Raw genomic sequence first — 16,653 nt, 5'->3', positions numbered from 1 at the left:
ATGATGTTACACCGAGTAAATAGATACCTAACATGTCACGCTTTAAAATTGCGCACACTCATGGAATGGCGCCAAACTTCGGTACTTAAAAATCTCCATAGGCAACGATTTGAAATTTTTTACAGGTTACCAGTTTAGATTTACAGAGGAGATCTAGTGCTAGAATTGTTGCTGGCACTCTAACGCACGCGGCGATACCTCACATATGTGGTTTAAACGGCGTTTACATATGTCGGCGGGATTTGCGTGTGCGTTCGCTTCTGCGCGCAAGCTACCGGGGACAGGGGCGTTAAAAAAATAAATTTTATTTCTTTTTTTTTATATATATATTTATTTCTTTTTTTACACTTTTTTTTTAATTTTTTTTTTTTTTTTGATCACTTTTATTCCTATTACAAGGAATGTAAACATCCCTTGTAATAGGAATGTGTGTGACAGGTACTCTTTATGAAGAGATGCGGGGTCAATAAGACCACACATCTCTCCTCCAGGCTGGAAAGCATGAAATTGGTGAAAAAAAATTCACCGATCTCATGCTTGCTGTTGCTTAGCAGCCGCAATCGCGGCTTTGTTTACTTACGGGGACCCGGGCGTGACGTCATCACATCGCGCCCGGGTCCTCCGACGGTCATAGAGATGACTGGTGACCATCTGGTCACCAGTCATCTCTATGCTTCCTGCAAGCGCCGGACGATTCGTTCTCCGGGCCCCCGATGGCACGGGAGAGCCCGGAGAAGCACCGGATGGCGGCGGGAGGGGGGGAATGTCCCCTCCCGCCGCCTGTAAGAACGATCTAGCGGCGGAACCGCCGCTATGATCGTTCTTACGTTGTGCAGAATCGCCGGCAGTTTAGAAGGATATCTGAATGATGCCTCTAGCTGCAGGCATCATTCAGATATCCCCCCCACAAAGCCCAGGACGTCATATGACGTCCACTCTGAACGGCAGAGGTTCTTTGTGGACGTCATTTTACTATGGGCCGGTAGGGAAGTGGTTAATGATCGAAGCGCCCCTTATCCACCCTAGATATTTCCAGTCTTAACCGAAGCATTGTACCAGACTGCTGGGTTGGGATGTTATTGGCCAGCTTTATAAAATACTGTGGGCCAGATTCACGTAGAATCGCGGCAGCGTAATGTATCGTAGATACGTTACACCGCCGCAAGTTTTCATCGCAAGTGCCTGATTCACCAAGCACTTGCGTGAAAACTTACGCTGGCGGCCTCCGGCGTAAGCCCGCGTAATTCAAAGGGGCGTGTGCCATTCAAATTAGGCGCGCTCCCGCGCCGGACCTATTGCGAATTTCCCGCCGTGCTTTGCGCAAAGTGACGTAATTTTTTCGAACGGCGACGTGCGTAGCGTACTTTCGTATTCCCGGACGTCTTACGCAAGAAGGAAGTTTTTTTAAATTTCGACGCGGGAACGACGACCATACTTTATACAGCACATACGTGTGCTGTGTAAAGTTAGGGCACCTAAAATGACGACTAACTTTGCGACGGGAAACTAGACTAGCAGCGACGTAGCGAACGCGAAAAAACGCTGTGGATCGCCGTAACTACTAATTTGCATACCCGACGATGGTTTACGACGCGAACTCCCCGCAGCGGCGGCCACGGTATTGCATCCTAAGATCCGACAGTGTAAAACAATTACACCTGTCGGATCTTAGGGCTAACTATGCGTAACTGATTCTATGAAGACCCTAAAACAGAGATACGACGGCGTATCAGGAGATACGCCGTCGTATCTCTTTTGTGAATCTGGGCCTGTATGTCTAATGCCGCGTACACACAACCGTTTGTCGTGTGTATGCTCCAGAGTATTTTTCTCAACGAGAAAAATGCCCGATTTTTTTTTAGAACCTGCTCTATTTTTTCTTGTCGTTTTTCATGTCGTTCTTTTTCACGTCGTGAAAAACGGTCGTGTGTATGCTTTAACGAGGGGGAGAAAAAACGCGCATGTTCAGAAGCAAGCTATGAGACAGGGAAATTAGCAAAAGCAGCCCAAATGGTGGCGCCATTCGAATGGAACTTCGCCTTTATAGTGCCGTTGTACGTGTTGTACGTCACCGCGCTTTGCTCAAGCATTCTTTTTCACAAACGTGTGTATGCAAGGCATTTTTTTTTTCCATGACATGAATAACGGTCGTGTGTACGCGGCATAACAGTGCCATAAAGGCGAATAATTTTTTTTTGCAAAAAGAACTAAATTTGCATTTCTACAAGAATCTGTATTTCTGTATTTCCTGTCTATTTAGTGTGCTGGAGATATAAAATCATTACATTAATGGTGTTTAAGGTCGGTAAATATAATCTGATTCTACGTTTCAGTTGCTTGTGACCTTCAGGAACCAAAATTAGATTGCAATGTTTATGGGCCATTTACAGCACATGTTCATCCTCCACTGTGCCTTAAAAATAGTGTTTGCTCTTTCTGGACATGTACAGTAGTGAAGCAACTATAGTAAGGTGACCAGATTTTTAAAATGAAAACCGGGGACATTTTTTTTACTAGTAATGGCGGCAATAAGTGACTCAATCCCCGTCGCCACTGCTGCACCACCTCACAGTCTGTCAAGTCTTATGCCGCGTACACACGATTGTTTTTCGGGAAAGAAAAAAAACAACGTTTTTAAAAACGTAATTTAAAATGATCGTGTGGGGGCTTCACATCGTTTTGCGGCTTCTGAAAAAGCACAATTTTTTTTTTCGAACATGGTGCATTTTTTAACGTCGTTTTAAAAAATGACGTTTTTCAGGTTGTAAAAAATAATCGTGTGTGGGCAAAAACGACGTTTTAAACCCGCGCATGTCCAGAAGCAAGTTATGAGACGGGAGTGCTTGTTCAGGTAAAACTACCATTCATAGTGGAGTAAGTACATTCATCACGCTGTAACAGACAGAAAATCGCGAATCGTCTTTTACTAACAAGGAATCAGCTAAAGCAGCCCAAAGGCGAATAGAACTTCCCCTTTAGAGTGCCGTCGTACGTGTTGTACGTCACCGCGCTTTGTTCATCATTTTTCAAAAACGAGGGTGTGTAGGCAACATCATTTTTAATGATGAAGTAGGAAAAACTTCGTTTTTTGGACATGCTAAAAAACAAGGGCCTGGATTCAAGAAGCAATTGCGCCTGTGTAACCATAGTTACACAGCGCAATTGCTTACTTGCCCCGGCGTAACGAATGCTCCTGATTCAGGAACCTCGTTACGCCGACTGCAGCCTAAGATATGCGCGGCATAAGGCTCTTATGCCCGCATATCTTAGGCTGCATTCTTGCGATGGCCGCTAGGTGGCGTTCCCGTTGTGCTCAGCGTATAGTATGCAAATTGCATACTAACGCCGATTTACAACGTTACAGATGCCCTGCGTACGCAGTTTACGTCGTTTCCGTACGGCGTCTTTTGCGTAAGGCTGCCCCTGCTATTAAGCAGGGGCAGCCAATGTTACGTATACCCGTCGTTCCCGCGTCGCGAAATTTCAAATTTACGTAGTTTGCGTAAGTGATTCGTGAATGGCGCTGGACGCCATTCATGTTCACTTTGAAGCAAATGACGTCCTTGCGACGTCATTTGCCGCAATGCACGTCGGGAAAGTTTCCCGACGGAGCATGCGCTCTACGATCGGCGCGGGAACGCGCCTAATTTAAATGATTCCCGCCCCCTACGGGATCATTTAAATTGCGCGCGCTTACGCCAGGCATTTTGCCGGCACGCCCACGCAATTTACGGAGCTACTGCTCCGTGAATCAAGGGCAGCGCAGTAAATTTGCGGGGGCGCAGGGCAAAAACGTAAATGTACCTGAATCTACCCCAAGGTTTTTTTTCATGACGAAAAACGATCATGTGTACGCGGCATCACTGTCCAGGCACGGCTACTACTGGGTGGGGAGCGGAGGAAGATCACAAAGAAAAGCCAAGGAGATAAGCAGGCAGGCGGTTGGCCGGGACTTGAGCCAAAGCAGAAGAACATGCGAGCGAAGCTGAATGGGCATGCACCCGAAACAGAAGAAAAATTCCCTCCGCTTCGACCAGCACACGATCATCAGAAAGGGGCACAGATAATGGAAAAAATACACCCCCTAAGCTAGCGGCAGAGCGGAGGGAGTGTAATTTAGATTTTTTTTTTTTATTATTTTGCATTGACTGTCTTTTGAAATTGCCCCAGCCCCTGTTCAAATCCAATCCGGGGACAAAACCGGGGATAGACTTGGTCTGGGGACAGTGTCCTCAATCCAGGGACTGTCCCCTGAAACTGGGGATGTCTGGAGTTAAGATTTTCTCGGACAAGCTATGGCTAAACTCACTGCAGTGTATTTATTGTCCTTTACCTTTACTAAGGCTATACTGCAATGCATGATTCAAATCTTCCTGTTACTGGAGTAGTTGGGGCAGTAGATATCGTGAGATAGTTCATGCTTCCATATTCCCATGGTTCTTTCATATCTATGACCAGATAAAGCCAAACTCTACCAGTCAACATACTTGACTCATATGCATTTTCGATTGAATTTTAGTAACATAAAAGTGCAATGAAGAGAAAATATGGAGTGCTGCTTTCACAATATAGCAATGTAGCAGTAAATTTGAATAATTTTAAAGTAAATCTGTGCTAAGGTAACATGTAGGCTGCCATTGCTGATCTGTGCTTCTTAGGCCTCGTACACACGATAGGTTAAACAGAGGACAACAGTCTGATGGTCCGTTTTCATCGGTCAAAACCGATCGTGTGTGGGCCCCATAGGTTATTTAACCATCAGTTAAAAAAAAAAGCCAACTTGCTTTAAATTTAACCGATGGATTCCTAACCGATAGGTCAAAACCGATCGTTAGTAGGCACGACCATCGGTTAAAAATCCACGCATGCTCAGAATCAAGTCGACGCATGCTTGGAAGCATTAAACTTCGTTTTTTTCAGCACGTCGTTGTGTTTTACGTCACCGCGTTCTGACACAATCGTTTTTTTAACTGATGGTGTGTAGGCGCGACGGACCATCAGTCAGCTTCATCGGTTAACCGATGAAAACGGTCCATCAGACCGTTCTCATCGGATGGACTGATCGTGTGTACGCGGCTTAAAACTGTGAGGTGCCTGTCTACAATGCCCAGAACAAGCACACAAATCGGGAGGTCTGATTTGGCTCCAATTTCACCTGCTTCAAAACAAGTCATTAGCATTTTCAAAAAAAGGAATGCAATGGAAGCTTTGATATTTTTTTTTAGCATACATTCCCTTTAAAGCCCACCTCCAGCCAAAACATATCTTTGGGTCTTGGAAAGGAACAGATTCTTTGACAGGTGTTTTTTGTTGCAGTCTAGGGTCTACAGCTCCCTTCATTTCTGGTCCTGCCACTGCAGGCTGCCATGGGTGCAGGAAATTAGGTGTTAGTATCCTAATGGTGTCACTGATGGCAAAAAAACTCAACAGTATTTATTTTCTTTTAAAGGATAGCCAAAGCTGAAAAAAAAGTTTTGGCTGAAGTTGGGTTTAAATGGTCCTCAGGAAACACATGTTTTTTTTTATTTGCATAGTTTTAACCTCTGACATTTAACAGATCCTCTTTTCTTTCTTGCAGCTCATTGAGAAGCTGATAAGTGACCTAATCATAAAAATGTCAAAAAACACAGGAGACAGGAGGAGAATGTTGGCATTCATGCCTTCATGTACTGAGTATCAAAAGCTGAGTTGGCCCAATACTACCTGTTTTTGTGTAACAAGTAAGTGATTTTCAGTTTAAAAAATGAACAGAGTGACACAATTTATTCTCATAAAATGTAATAGTGGCTTAGCAGGTATTGCCAAGTTAAATAAAACTACTCTATTCCCTGGCAAATCATCTTAATGTAAGATGGCACTTCTGGAGGTTTGGCACATTCAAAAAATGACTATTTTGGACTGGTTTCAGTCCCTGGAAAGTACTGAGCCTGAAAATACATTTTATTTCCAATAGACAATACCAGCAGAATAAAATTCAGAATCACATCTAACAATATCAACTACGGTACTTGAAAACCCAGGGCCAGATCCACGAAGCGCGGCGCTTCTTTCCGTCCGGCGTAGCGTATCTCTGATACACTACGCCGCCGTAACTTACAGCGTATTTTCTGTATCCTAAAAGAATTTGCGCCATAAGTTACGGCGGCGTAGTGTAACTGGCGGCGTAAGGGCGCGCAATTCAAATGTATGAGATGGGGGCGTGTTTTATGTTAATACGTCTTGACCTGACGTAAATGACGTTTTATTTGAACGGCGCATGCGCCGTCCGTGGTGGTATCCCAGTGCGCATGCTCGAAATTAACCCGCAACGAGCCAATGCTTACGAAGTGAACGTCATTCTACGCAAAGCCCTATTTTCGCGACATACGCAAATGACGTAAAATTTTAAAATGTCTACGTGGGAACGACGGCCATACTTAACATAGGATACACCTCATATAGCAGGGGTAACTATACGCCGAAAAAAGCCTTACGGAAACAACGTAAAAAAATGCGCCGGCCGGACGTACGTTCGTGGATCGCCGTATCTAGCTAATTTGCATACTCGAAGCGGAAATCGACGGAAACGCCACCTAGCGGCCAGCGTAAATATGCACCTTAGATCCGACGACGTACTAAGACGTACGCCAGTCGGATCTAGCCCAACTTTAGGCGTATCTTGTTTTGTGGATACAAAACAAAGATACGCCGGAGCAAAATAGAAGTTACGCGGCGTATCAATAGATACGCCGTCGTAACTTCTTTGTGGATCTGCCCCCCAGACTTTACTATGATGGCTAAAAAGGACTGTGAATTACCAATTAGGATACCCATGTGAAATAGTGACTCCTGTTAAATGAATGGTTCCAACACTACTGGGGTTATTTAAGGTGTATAAATAAGCAATAAATGTTTTATAGTTTCGGATAGTGTAGCGAAGGAATAAAAGATTTTATTGTCCTTTTTGCCTCCGCTAAGTATATGCTAAGCATATGCTTTAAAGTATTTAAAGCCAAAATGATAACTGTGGCTGCCAATCATATTACATCTTTTATAGTTTTACAACAGGACCAACTGTGAAAGATGATTGCTAGGGATGAGCTTAAGGTTCGGGCTTAAAATAAGTTCAGACTGAACTTTGGCTGTTCAGATGTACACCCAAACAACTATCAGTTTGGTGGGAGACAAATGTCATGTATATACAGTAAGTGGTATTACTACTGCAATTATATTTGACAGGTTTTTGCTTTCAATGATTGCCGAGGGTGCCAATGGGTGCATTTACTGCTGGGTCTTAGACAACCAGTACTGTAACTGGCGCCATTTTCCTACAAATGGGTGGGAATCACTTGCCATGTATGCAAAGGAGCCAGGTACAGTTAAAGAAAAAAAAAGTGTGGGGCTTCCCCCATAACTCATACCAAGCCCTTCAGGTGTAAATGGGAGGTCCCCACGCAAAACAATAAAATAAAAAAATAGCGCCCAAAGATTGTCACAAACACTGAACCACAGCTGTGGGGAAGAGGTACTTGTTATCATCAACTTGAGGATAAGGACAACTGGCTATGCAGGGGGATTCCCCTTGCAAGGTACTCACCTCATGTGAAGGTATGTGGCCTGGTATGCTTCAGGAGGTAGAGGGGGTGCAAGCTTATCCCCCACTTTGGTGGCTGCATTTTTTGTAGGGAAATTTTTCTCTTTTGCAAAGGGTTCCCCTTTAAAATCCATACCAGATCTGAAGCAATATCTATAGAATTAGTGTGGACCTCATGCCTTCTTTTTGTGTGTGTGTGTGTGGGGTCCACTATAAAATTCATACCAGACCAGAAGGGCATGGTGTGAACTGGAGGGGAGGGGGTGCGTGCATCTTTTTTGCTTGCATTGGGGTCCCCTATTAACATCTATATGAGACCCTCCTCGATGATAAGGATCTAGGATAAATGAACAGAATCCCCAGCCGCTGTGTTTACAGACAGAATGAAGCGGCTGAGAACTGTCATTTGGTCTGCAATTGAAACACACCTTATTTTTAAATGTCAGTTTTGCTGTAGTAGGTTGTATTGTATATATTGCACAGATATGCAACTTCACAGGCAGGGTCAGAGCATCTCCTAGGCACGTTATTTAATGGCATTTTGCTTTTTTAATTTTCACCTCAAGCATTACTAAAATCACTGCTCCCCACCAAACAGAATTCAAAAAAAAAATTTTGTTTTTGGTAAATGTTCCTTTGGGCAGTGCCCAGCCCCCACTCTGTTTATTTGGTAATTCCTTGCTTAGCAAATAGCCATTATTGTTTGAAACAATCAGTTACCATTGACTTAAAGTGGATGTAAACCCGATTTGTTTTTTTGTGTGTTTTTGCTGTCACAATGTAGAGTTAAAGATTTCCTATCATCTGTGCCCAGTCTTGCCACACAGCTCTGAGCAATCCTCTTTTATTGTTCAGTGAGATAAAACAGACTAACAGAGAAAAACCTTGGTCCGTTCCGCCCCCATGCTGTGAGTGACAGGTTATTTACATATCTCATACACTAGCTTGGAGACAGGCATTATTTTTTAATCCCCCCCCCCCCCCCACTCCTTTTCTGAAGTCATGTGGTTACTTTTCTGGATTTTGACTGGATGTTACTGATCATAGCAGAATACAGTGTAAGATTTACACAGGACAAAATGCATGTTGACAAGGGGAGTGTAGAGGAGGGCGGGGCAGTCTAATGACATCACAACTCCACCCACAAGCTCCAGACAACAGACCCACTCACAGAATCTGCAGTATTTCAGGTCCCATAACAGACAGAGGGGAGACATTTGACAGGTAAGGATACATGCAGGAGGCATCTATATCCTTATAGATCAGCACCATGGCAGTAGTTTAGAAAGGATGAGAGTGGGTTTACATCCACTTTAAACCCAAACTTTAGTAGTTTGCCAAACCTGCCTCGAACCAAGCCCATGTAAGTTCCGCTTATCAATGATTATTTCAAAACTGGTTTAAAAACTGAACTGTATATGGATGTTAATTTTCCTATATTGTTCACCTGAAAAACTAAACCAATAACAGAATTCTTCAATCAATAAAGCTTGATAAAATCTGTATGCTATCTTCGGTTTACTGGCTATATGACTCATCTGAATACACACTCCATTTTTTTTTCTCCGACTCAGATAACACTTACCGGAGACCTAATCAATTTTGCGTTCATACGCTGTCTCCATCCTGGTTCGCATCATGGTGGGAAATTTCTTTTTTTATTTATTTATTTATTTATTTTTTGCTTTTTTTGCTTTGTTTGCTATGTCATTATGTATTTATATTAAGCCAGCGTGGCCACAGTATGACAAAGTACAAAAAATTACATCATAAAACCGAAGTGCCCCTACCCAAGTCGACTAGCCCATCCCCCCCCCCCCGTACCCAGACCCTCCCCTTTCTCTCCAAACCTCAGTCTCCTAATTTGTCAACTTTTACTACACTACACTTCCTGCCCTATACCATCCGGACTAGATAACTCTGTGATGACTTATAGTCGACCCAGTCTTGCCATTTAAGTTTGAATCCCCCTTCACCTTCCTCCCCCATAAACTTAAGCTGTTCAATGTAATAAATATCATTTATTTTATCAAGACAATTCTTCATTGTTGGGCTCTCGGGATCTTTCCACTGTTTAGGGATCACACACTCCATTTAAACCGTACATATAATACAAACAATTTTCATTGACGTAATAAATGGAATTTTCTAAGGCACACTTTTCCTCTGAACTTACATTCTGGTGCCCAGAACAAGAGGTGACAATCCGAAACTGTTCAATGACACAAGGAGCTGACAGAGAAATTCAAGCCAGGCGTCTCCAGCAAGTTTCATGGTTTTATGCTTAATCAGTCAGCACATTTAACCTCCAGGCAGCCAACCCTTCTCCATTATTCTGCATGTTAAGCACAATTATCACATGATCTATGCTCCCTGTTGAAATGTCAGCAGACTGGCCTGACCATCAGAGACAGCTGTAGCACATCAGGCATACAAGAGTAGGCAGAGCTGTGTGTAGAGGGGCCAGGACTGGTATGATAACCATGTATGTTCCCTAGACATGCACAGTAATGAATTTCTTACCTGCTGCTCATTCCCAGACAACTCATGTTCCAGGGCCTTCTGTTTACGCAGCTGGGACTGCACTCCGCTAAGGTCTTTGGCAATGTCATCCGGAATGCTTTTGGATTTTTCCTGCCGTGCAATTGGGGAAAAAGAAATGCACATATAACTACTTATCCCACGAGCACACGGTATATATTTGAGACAATTTACAAATACTAAAAGGAAAGAAATGATATGGCGCTGCTCAGAACAACCAAAAGGTTTTCAGCTTGCATTTGTACACTGAAGGAAACAAAGCAAAAGCTGGCCTGGATAGTTGCTATGAGCAATACAAGCTATTTTTCTGCCTGTCTGTGCCTATCTGCATGCCCAGTTGCCCACTTTGTGATAACTACAGAAATGTACTATAATATGGAGATTTACCTATTTTACCAAGCTCTTCTCAAAAGCAACAGCGAGAACCTGTCTGTTACAGTTTTTACTCACCAAGCAGACTAAAGTATATTTTCATTAGATGCCATGGGCCAGATCCACGAAAGAATTACGCTGGAGTATCTCTTGATACGCCGCGTAATTTCAAATTTTGCGCGTCGTATCTTTGTTTTGTATCTACAAAACAAGATACGACGGCATCTCGGATCGATCCGACAGGCGTACGTCTTAGTACGCTGTCGGATCTTAGGTGCAATTTTTCGGCGGCCGCTAGGTGGCGTTTCCGTCGAATTCCACATCGAGTATGCAAATTAGCTTGTTACGGCGATCCACGAACGTACGTCCGACTGGCACATTTTTTTACGTCGTTTGCGTTTGGCTTTTTCCGGCGTATAGTTACCCCTGCTATTATGAGGCGTACTCAATGTTAAGTATGGCCGTCGTTCCCACCTCGCATTTTGAATTTTTTACGTTGTTTGCGTAAGTCGTTCGCGAATAGGGATTTGCGTAGAATGACATCACCGTCTTAAACATTGGCTTTTTCCGGTTTCATTTCGAGCATGCGCACTGGGATACCCCCACGGACAGCGCATGCGCCGTTCAAAAAAAACGTCACGACGTATTTACATAAAACACGCCCCCATTACATCCATTTGAATCCCGCGCCCTTACGCCGCCAAAGATACACTACGCCGCCGTAACTTACGGTGCAAATTCTTTGAGGATTCTTTGAAGAAAAAAAAAGTTACGGCGGCGTAGTGTATCTTAGATACGCTGCGCCCGGCGGAAAGATGCGCGGAAGTACGTGGATCTGCCCCCATATGTTCATACATCGCCATTCACTACTATGTTTGAATGAAGGGACCTCAATGCCTGAGTTTATTAAAAGGTGAAGAAAATAAGAGATGATAGCTATTGAAAAGCAGTCAGACTTCCTCTGACAGACTTAGGAAAAATGTAATCATTAATCTGATCAGTTACTGTAGTTAGACTTTCCATTTTTTTTTCTTTGCTCTTGATTTTAAAAGTGAAGTATGGCTTTCAAAAAAAAAATTATACTCACTTGGGTGGATGCCGCTTCGATCTGATGCTGCTTCTGTCCCCCTGCCAGCTCTGCAGTGAGAACTGAGAGATCAAACACTGCTGATAGCTCAATTTCCCCTCTGTTCTGAGTAGAGAGACAGGACCGTCAGTCTCAGACTCTCTGCTCTGCTCCCCCCAGCACTCACTGGAGCACTGGCCTGTGCAGGGGGTGGGAGGGGCAGGCTATGGTTCTCGGCGGATTGCTGGGAAACGTAAGCCTAGTACACATGGGCTGAATGTCGGGCAACATCCGCAGGTTCAATAAAAATTGGTCGATATTCTCCCCGTGTGTATGGCAGCTGGTCTGACAGAAGCCACACGTTGGCCCAGCTTCTGTCGGACCAGCATGCTGAAAAACCACCTGCAAACCGACTCAATGGCTGAGAGCACTGACTGGAGTGTTCAGGCGAGGAGACCATCCCCCTGTCAGAACACAATAGCTCAATAGGGGAGATTGCTTTACTAACATCGGCTCCATCTGAAGCTGTCAGTTTTTTTTTTCCATTCCAACCAGTGGTGTGTTCTTGGCTTAAAGAGGAAGTAAACTGTGCTGTTTTTTGTTTACCTGCAAAGTAAAGACATAATGTGCTAGTATGCATTGCATACTAGCATATTATGTGACACACACCTGCAAATTAACCCCTCGTCGTCCCCGCTGCAGGCCACATCCATCTTCACTCGTCTTCCTGACGTGTCCACGACTCTGTGACTGGCTGGAGTCACATGACGTCACTCCCATGCACCAACTAAGTGTACTCCTGTAATCCATAGGAGAAGTATAGCCAAAAAAGCTTTAGCTATACGTCTCCTTTAAACAATAGGTCTAAAATGACATAGTCAAAGGGTTGTGGACACCCGACTATCACATCTATATGAGTTTGTTGGCCTTCCTATTCCAAAGTCATGGGCATAAATATAGATTACCCCCACCCCCTTTGTGGTTATAAGAGCTTTCACTCTTCTAGGGAGGCTTTTCACATTTTGAAATGTGTCCAGAAGAATCAGGTACTGATGCTGGAGAGAGAGAAGACCTGATCACTATCGTCATTCCAATTCATCCTAAAAGTGTAACATAGGATTAAGGTCAGGGCTCTGCTCAGGATATACTCATCAGACCACATCTTTATGGACTTGGCTTTGTTCACTGAAGCACAGAAAAGGGCCTTCCCAAAACTGCTTCCACAAGATTGGCAAAACACAGGTGTCAATAATGTATTTATATGCTGTAGCATTAACAGTACCCTTCACTGAAAATACCTGAACTCAATAATTTGGAGAGGTGCCTACATACTTTTGGCCATATAGTCAGGGTTGCCACCTTTTCTTTAAGCCAAACCCGTAACCCTTTTGCGGCACACAGCAATTTTATTTTTAAGGGGAAACACTGTGAACTCTGATGTAAAAGGAAACTCTGATGTGAAGGAGTGACTGCTCACCAACCCTCCCACATACACCAGATTTCCCAGCATTCCCCCTTCAAATTAGGGCCCTTTAAAGCCCCCTTTACATCAGAGTTCACAGGGGACCCCTTACAACTGTGCCCCCCTTACCTTAGTATACTCTCACTTGCTTGGAGGCAGGAAAGAAAAGGGAGGGGGGTGGGAGACTTCAGTTACAGACATTGGATGGTGAGTGCAATCACCCAAGGATGGAGGCTTATGCATCGACACCTTCTATCTACCATCTGAGCTCAGTTGCTGACCTTTAAACTTCCAGCCCACACATCCCTTTCCTGAGGCACAGAACACCAGGGATTGGAGTGTGGGTGGGCAGAGAGAAGGGTAGGGGTGGGAAGGGGAGAATCAGATCAAGCCCTCTCTCCTGTCCGTGTATGGGGGATGGGGCCCATGTGCACCCCTATGAACTTTGCATTTGTGAAACTTGATTACTTGGGGAGCCACTGTCTATTCTGAATATTGTGTCCGGGTTTCAGATGGTCTGAAACCTGGACACACGATTAAAAACCTGAACTGTCTGGGCAAATCCCGGACAGATGGCAACCCTACATATAGTACAGGTGCATCTAAAATTTTTTTTGAATATCATCACAAAGTCAATATATCTCAGTCATTCAATTAAAAAAGTGAAACCCATAATATATATATATATATATATATATATATATATATATATATATATATATATATATATATATATATATATATATATATATATATATATATATATATATATATATATTCGTTACATACCGAATTATATATTTCAAGCAATTCTTTCTTTTAAATGTTATGCTTATGGCTTACAGCTAGTGAAAACCCTGAATTCAGTATTTTAAAAAAATTAAAAATTGTGAAAAAGTTCAATATTGTAGACTCATGGTGCCACACTCTAATCAGCTAAATAACTCAAAACAACTGTAAAGGTTTCCTGAGCCTTTAAATGGTCTGGTTCATTGGTTACACAATCGTGGGGAAGACTGCTGTCTTGACATTTGTCCAGAAGACAGTCACTGACACCCTTGACAAGGAGAGTAAGTCACAAAAGGTCATTGCTAAAGAAGCTGGCTGTTCACAGAGTGCTGTATTCAAGCATATTAATGGAAAGTTGACTGGAAGGAAAAAGTGTGGTAGAAAAACGTGCACAAGCAACAGGGATAATCACAGCCTTGAGAGGACTATGAAGCAAAGGCCATTCAAGAATTTAGGGGAGACTCATAAGGAGTGTACTGCAGCTAGTGTCAGGGCTTCAAAAGCCACCACACACACAGATGTTTCTGGGACATGGGCTACAACTGTTGCATTCCTTGTGTTAAGCCACTCCTGAACCAGAAACATCGTCAGAAGTGTCTTACCTGGGCAAAGGAAAAAAAAGACCATACTGTTGCTCAGTGGTCCAAAGTCCTCTTTTTGGAAGAAAGTACATTTTGCATTTTTTAATTTGGAAACTAAGATCCCGGAGTCTGGAGGAAGAGTGGTGAGGCACAGAATCTAAGTTGCATGAGGTCCAGTGTGAAGTTTCCACAGTCAGTGATGATTTGGGGAGCCATGTCATCAGGGCTGCTGTTAGAAATCACGGGGCCCCATACTGCCTACCTGAAAGGGCCCCGCTCCCTCCCACCTCCCAGAAAATTTCGAATGATATTTCCGCTGAAAATACACTGTCCAGGGGACATGTATCAATGCAAAAAAAGTTTTAAAAATGGCAGTTTTGTCGGGAGCAGTGATTTTAATAATGCTTAAAGTGAAACAATAAAAGTGAAATATTCCTTTAAATTTCGTACCTGGGGGGTGTGTATAGTATGCCTGTAAAGTAGAGCTTGTTTCCCGTGCTTAGAACTGTCCCTGCACAAAATGTAATTTCTGAAGGAAAAAAAGTCATTTAAAGCGGATGTGCCATGGGAAAAAAATATTAAAAGCCAGCAGCTACAAATACTGCAGCTGCTGACTTTTAATATTAGGACACTTACCTGTCCTGGAGTCCAGCGTCGATCGCGGCAGAGGACGAGCGATCGCTCGTCTCTCTGCTGCTCCCTCCGCCATCCAGCGCTGCGGCTTCACTGCCCGGTTCCCTACGGCGCATGCGCGAGTCGTGCCGCGCCCACCGATTGGCTCCCGCTGTGTGCTGGGAGCCGAGTGTTCCCAGCACACAACGGGGGGGGGGGGGTGACGGGATGTGACGGAATGCCTGTCTTTTGCCCGTGAATGCCGGGCCGGAAGTGGGTGCAAATACCTGTCTTTAGACAGGTATCTGCACCCCCCTCCCCCCTGAAAGGTGTCAAATGTGACACCGGAGGGGGGGAGGGTTCCGATCAGCGGGACTCCACTTTAGGGTGGAGAACCGCTTTAAAAGTGCTCACGGCTATAATGAATTGTCGGCTCCCAGCAATACAGAGATAAGTCATTGAAAATCATTGATAAAAAAATGCGTGGGGGTCCCCCCAAATTCAATTACCAGGCCCTTCAGGTCTGGTATGGATATTAAGGGGAACCCCACATCAAATAAAAAAAAATGGTGTGGAGTTCCCCCCAAAAATCCATACCAGACCCTTTATTTCGAGCATGCAACCTGGCAGGCCGCAAAAGAGGGGGGGCGAGAGAGTGCCCCCCTCCTGAACCGTATCAGGCCACATGCCCTCAACATGGGGAGGATGCTTTGGGGGTCTGTGACCCTTCAAAGCACCATGTCCCCATGTTGATGGGGACAAGGGCCTAATTTCCACAACCCTTGCCCGGCGGTTGTGTGGTTGTGGGGTTCTGCGGGCGGGGTGCTTATCGGCATCTGGAAGACCACCTTAACAAAGGGGACCCCCAGATCCCGGACCCCCCCTATGTGAATTGGTAAGGGGTACATTGTACCCCTACTATTTCACAAAGAAAGTGTAAAAAAATTGTAAAAAAACACACAGACACAGTTGGGATAAGTCCTTTAAAAAAATTAAAAAAAGATTCCAGCGGTGGTAATCCACTCTCGGTCTCCACTCTAGCGCTGTCGGTATCCTGCGATAGATGATCTCCTCTCCAGGCTCCAGCGTTGATGTCCAGTGCAGCGAGGAACAGCATCCTGTCTCCACCGGAGACACCCCGGGAATAATGTTGCGGCAGCCTGACAGGTCTCTTATGTAGCTGAGGACCGGGTCACCCATCACGTGACCCCGTCCCCCTCTGACACAAGGGGAAACCTGGGCTTTCCCAGTGACGTGACAGATGACCCCGCCCCCTCTGATGTAACGCAGGTTTCCCGTTGCATCAGAGGGGGCGGGGTCACCCGTCATGTCACTGGGTAAGCCTGGGTTTCCCCTTGCGTCAATGACTTTCAATGTCATTTCTCTGTATTGCCGGGAGCCGACAATTCATTATAGCCGCGAGTACTTTTAAATGACTTTTTTTTCTTCAGAAATTACACTTTGTGCAGGGACAGTTCTAAGCACGGGAAACAATCGCTACTTTACAGGCATACTATACACACCCCCCATGTATGAAATTTAAAGGAATATTTCACTTTTATTGTTTCACTTTAAGCATTATTAAAATCACTGCTCCCGAAAAGATTGCCGGTTTTAAAACTTTTTTTTTCATTGATACATGTCCCCTGGGGCAGGA

General features: G+C 44.3%; 1 protein-coding gene across 2 annotated transcripts in view; it reads right to left on the bottom strand.

Moving 5' to 3' along the window:
- Positions 1-16,653, bottom strand: part of SPTBN5 (spectrin beta, non-erythrocytic 5) — a 347,370-nt gene that overhangs the window by 178,264 nt on the left and 152,453 nt on the right. For both annotated transcript variants that reach the window (XM_040332524.1, XM_040332525.1), the window contains exon 31: positions 10,097-10,207. In XM_040332524.1, the coding sequence (XP_040188458.1) occupies positions 10,097-10,207 (111 nt within the window). The remainder of the gene's footprint in view (positions 1-10,096; positions 10,208-16,653) is intronic.

This window comes from Rana temporaria, chromosome 13, assembly GCF_905171775.1.
Source record: "Rana temporaria chromosome 13, aRanTem1.1, whole genome shotgun sequence".
Lineage (NCBI taxonomy): Eukaryota > Metazoa > Chordata > Amphibia > Anura > Ranidae > Rana > Rana temporaria.
The sequence above is the reverse complement of the archived record's forward strand: the minus strand, read 5'-3'. Positions and strand labels throughout refer to the sequence as shown.